Below are 4,273 nucleotides of genomic sequence, written 5' to 3'. Positions count from 1 at the left end.
AGAACTCACTCATTAATCCCCCCTCCCCCAGGGAGAGCATTAATCCATTCATGAGGGATCCACCCCCATGACTCAATCAGTTTCCAACACTGCCACATTGGAGATCAAATTTCCACATGAGTTTTGGAGGGGACAACACATCCAAACTCCATCACTATTATAATGTTCTTTTTTTAAAAAGTAAAATATACTTTTGGATGTGGGTCTTGTATTCTGTAATACTGATAAAATTGTTGGTGAGTCCCTTGCACATATTTATAGAAAATATTATGTCACTTACAATGAAGACAATTTTACTTTTTTATTTTCCAATCTGGGAAATTTTATTTATTTCTATTGTATCAGTTTCCTGGCTAATACCGCTACCATAATGTTGAGTGAGAAGAGTGCTAAAAGTGGAAATTCCTGTGTTGTTTTCAAATCCGCAAGTAAAGACACCCAATCTTTCACCACTGAGTTTGATGTTAGCTGTAGATTTTTTACAGATGTCTTTTAGAAGCTACTTTCTTTTTGTTAGCAGTGTGCTGAGGGTTTTTTTATAAGTGGGTGTTTAATTTCTTTAAACTTTCTCTGTCTATTTAAATTATCATTTTTGTCCTTAAGTAATATTGGGCATTACCTTGATTGAACTTCATTTCAAATGTAATCCCACTTGGTCTTCAAGTATATTCATGGTTATGTTGCAGGATTTAGTTTACTGGCATTTTCTGAGAATGTATGCATCTAAATTTTTTTCTTTTTCTTTTTTTTTTTTGTGATTCGTGACCGGCAACGAATCGCAACCCTCAGTGTCGCACCCATACCGGACCGGGACCGGCTACGGGATCTCAACCCTCGGTGTTGCTCCTGCACCTCGCTCAGCCAGTGAGCGGCCGGTCTGTATGTGGGATCCGAACCCTCGGCGGGAGCACCACCACGCTTCCCAAGCGGTGCACTATAGCAGTGCGCCACCGGGCCGGCCCTGTATGCATCTATATTAACACAGCATGTGGGTTCACAGCCTTCTTTATTTGTCATGCTTTTGTCTGGCTTCAGTGCTCTTTTTTTAATTTGCACCTAATTTGAGAGCAATTATAGGAGACAAATAAATGGAGTCATATCCCATATTCTTGGATTGGAAGAATCAATATTTTTAAAATATTCATAGTACCCAAAATGATCTATGAATTCAATACAATGTTTATCAAAACTACAATAGCATTTTCCACAGAAATAAAAGATAATGTTAGCAAGTATGCAGAGGAAATGAAACACTTTTACACTATTAGTGAAAACGTAAATATGTAAAGCTATTATAGAAAACAGTATAATGTTTATCCAAAAATTATAAATAGAACTACCAGATGATCCAGAAATTTCACGTTTGGGTATATTTCCAAAGAACATATAAATTATACATATATATATATACATATATACAAAACATGTCTGTGTATAATTAAAGGCTAATTTTATGTATATATAATTTATAATTTTATATATATAAAATTTATTTATATAATATATATGTTATATATATATTATATATATATATAAAATTTATTTATATAATATATATGTTATATATATATTATATATATATATAAAATTAACCTTTAAGAAAGATGGAAATTCTGCCATTTTTCCATGGATAAAACTTGAGGACATTATGCTAAGTCAAATAATCCAAACACACAAGACAAATCACTGCATAAGCTCATTAAGATATGGAATCTAAAAAAGAGTTAAACTTATAGGTAGAGAGTAGAATGGTGGTGACAAGGACCAATGCGATTTAGGAGACATTGGTCAAATGTTACTAACCAGTTCTTATAACATGAATAAGTACCTACTGTACAGTATGGTGACTGTAGCAGAAGGTAATGTATTGCATCCTTAACCTTTTTTCAAAAGGTAGATATCAAATATTCCCACCACACAAAATAAAGTAACTATGAAAGTAACAAATATTTAGCCTAATTGTAATAATTGCACAATGTGTACATATGTTAAAACATCACATTGTACACCTTAAATATAAATAATTTTTCTTGTCAATTATACACCAATAAAGGTTTACAGATATTAAGTATAACCAAAGTAATATCCAGCCACATGTAAATTGCATTTATGACAATTCAAAATAAATTCTAGATTTGATATAAATTCAAACTGACATAATTTTTACAAAGTCAGGAAAGTTCTAACGAGCAAGCATGACGTTAAGCCTGAAATTGAATATTTAGCTAAACCACTTGCAATAATAAGAGTAAATTAAAATATTTTTAAAAGTAAACCATTGATATACTTGATTACCAATAGATTTTTAAGGGTACACTTCAAAACAAAAGAAACATTTTCTAGTATGAAAGTAAAATAAAATAAAAGAATAAGAGGTATCATATGAGGATATCAAGCCATGGTAGATATTAAACTTTAAGGCTGTTTCACCTTTACTTGTATTGATACTTAATAAGTAGTGAATTTTTATATTTTAATTCTAATTTGTTCTATCTTATATTGCAAATCAATTAGATGTTATATCTAGCATTTAAATAAGTCATTAAAATAAGCATAAATAAAACTATAGAAAGTACATAGTCCTTGGCAGCATCATTTTCAAAAGTATTTAGCTATAATGAAAGTATAATTCCATACATTTTATTTAAACCGTATCAAAAAATCCAGGCCTACTTGAACAATTAACTGGTAGATGAAGACTCTATATTTCAGAAAATGTTTTACATCACTAACATTAAAAATTGATGAAACTGTGATTGCATATTTTGGAGAATGTCAATTATTCTTTTATCAGAACTGATTTGTACCAGAGGGATAGCAGTGGCATGGGCATTGAAAACAAACTTCTGGACACTCATGATGACTGGGTCATACGTCCATAACAGAGTTGAGATGAATGAGGTGATAAGGTCCATAAAGTACATGGAAAGAAGGTCCACAAAGAAACCCACCAGCAGCAGGATGGTCTGGGTGGCCCTCTTCTCTGGAGAGGTGGCTGGGGTGAGGCCAGGGCTGTGCAGGTGCCGGGATCGCTTCCGATGCTTGCACAAGACAGTCACCATGTACGCACTTGAGAGCAGCATGATTCCTACACAGGAGACATCCCTGGAGGTGCTCAGTGTGAACGTTACACACCTGAGGATGAAGCTCCTGGGGGACAGTGAGCAGTGTCTACTGACCTTCAGCAGGTTTGTCTGGGTCACATTGAAAGAAACCACAGTGAATATGAGGTTACTGCTGACAGACAGATTGAGGAACCAAAAAAATAAGAAAATATGAATAATGTACTTTGTGAGTCTACGTTTAAACCTTGCCAGCCAGGAGGTGCTGGGGCTGATGGTGACGGCCTGGAGCACACTCAGGAGGCAGGTGCTGCAGATGGAGAGGCCCCTCATCACCTTGCTTGTGTAAAATAAAGCCTTACATTTGAAGTCATTCCCAAAATTCAGTGATTCGAACACGTCTACAGGCGAAACATCCACTACAGTGAGGAGCAACACTATGTGGACAAAGGCCAAGTGACAAGTGACCAGGTCAGTGGGCTTAGGCCTGCGGTGCTGAAGGAGTGTGAATATGTGCAGGAGAAGAAGGAAGGTGTTGGCTGAGACTCCAATGCCAGCTTGGAAAATAAAGGCATTTTTTATTGATAACATAAGTGGAAAGTGTGTTCATCCTAATGGCACAGAGACAATATTTTGTGTATCTAGAAAACAAAAGCCAAAAATTTCACATCATTGTTTGTTCTTCAGTGTTCAAAATTATGACCATCACCATTATTTTTATTTTGCACAACTCTTTTGGTTGATTCCACCTTATTAAATTATGGATAATCCAGCTCTGTATTATTTTCTACATTAAATAACTTATTTATGTAAAATATCAACACATCAAAATCGTGCCTATGCAGGGTGCACACTAATCTACACTCCTGTAGTTCCCAGACCTTCCTTTTTTAGAAGTAATATCCTTGCTCTATATTCTCATATTTAGCTTCCAGAAAAATAATGGATGTGAAAAATGAATCAATGGTATTTGTATACTTTAATTGAATATAAAAATATGCTAACCTAAAAAGAATCACTAAAACAAACCATTGAAAATAAAACAGTTGAGTCTCACATCCCATTACTCTGATTACATTCTATTCTTTATCACTTTTTCACATTTTTGAACCTTTATGATTCCTTGCAATAATTTATTATCATAATCTTCCTATTATAAATCAGATTTGCAATCTTTTTTTTTTTTTTTCCTTTTTTGTCTTTTTTTTTTT

At 34.0% G+C, this 4,273-nt stretch overlaps 1 protein-coding gene across 1 annotated transcript in view; it reads right to left on the bottom strand.

The window, feature by feature from the left end:
• Positions 1 to 2,711: 2,711 nt before the first annotated feature.
• LOC103609006 (putative vomeronasal receptor-like protein 4) overlaps positions 2,712 to 4,273 on the bottom strand; it is a 3,793-nt gene continuing 2,231 nt past the window's right edge. The window contains exon 2 of the mRNA XM_008593390.1: positions 2,712 to 3,703. Coding sequence (XP_008591612.1) covers positions 2,721 to 3,653 — 933 coding nt within the window. The 5' untranslated portion in view covers positions 3,654 to 3,703 and the 3' untranslated portion in view covers positions 2,712 to 2,720. The remainder of the gene's footprint in view (positions 3,704 to 4,273) is intronic.

Source organism: Galeopterus variegatus, unplaced genomic scaffold (assembly GCF_000696425.1).
Source record: "Galeopterus variegatus unplaced genomic scaffold, G_variegatus-3.0.2 Scaffold9077, whole genome shotgun sequence".
In the NCBI taxonomy this organism is placed as follows: Eukaryota; Metazoa; Chordata; class Mammalia; order Dermoptera; family Cynocephalidae; genus Galeopterus; species Galeopterus variegatus.
This window is presented reverse-complemented; position numbering and strand designations above follow the sequence as displayed.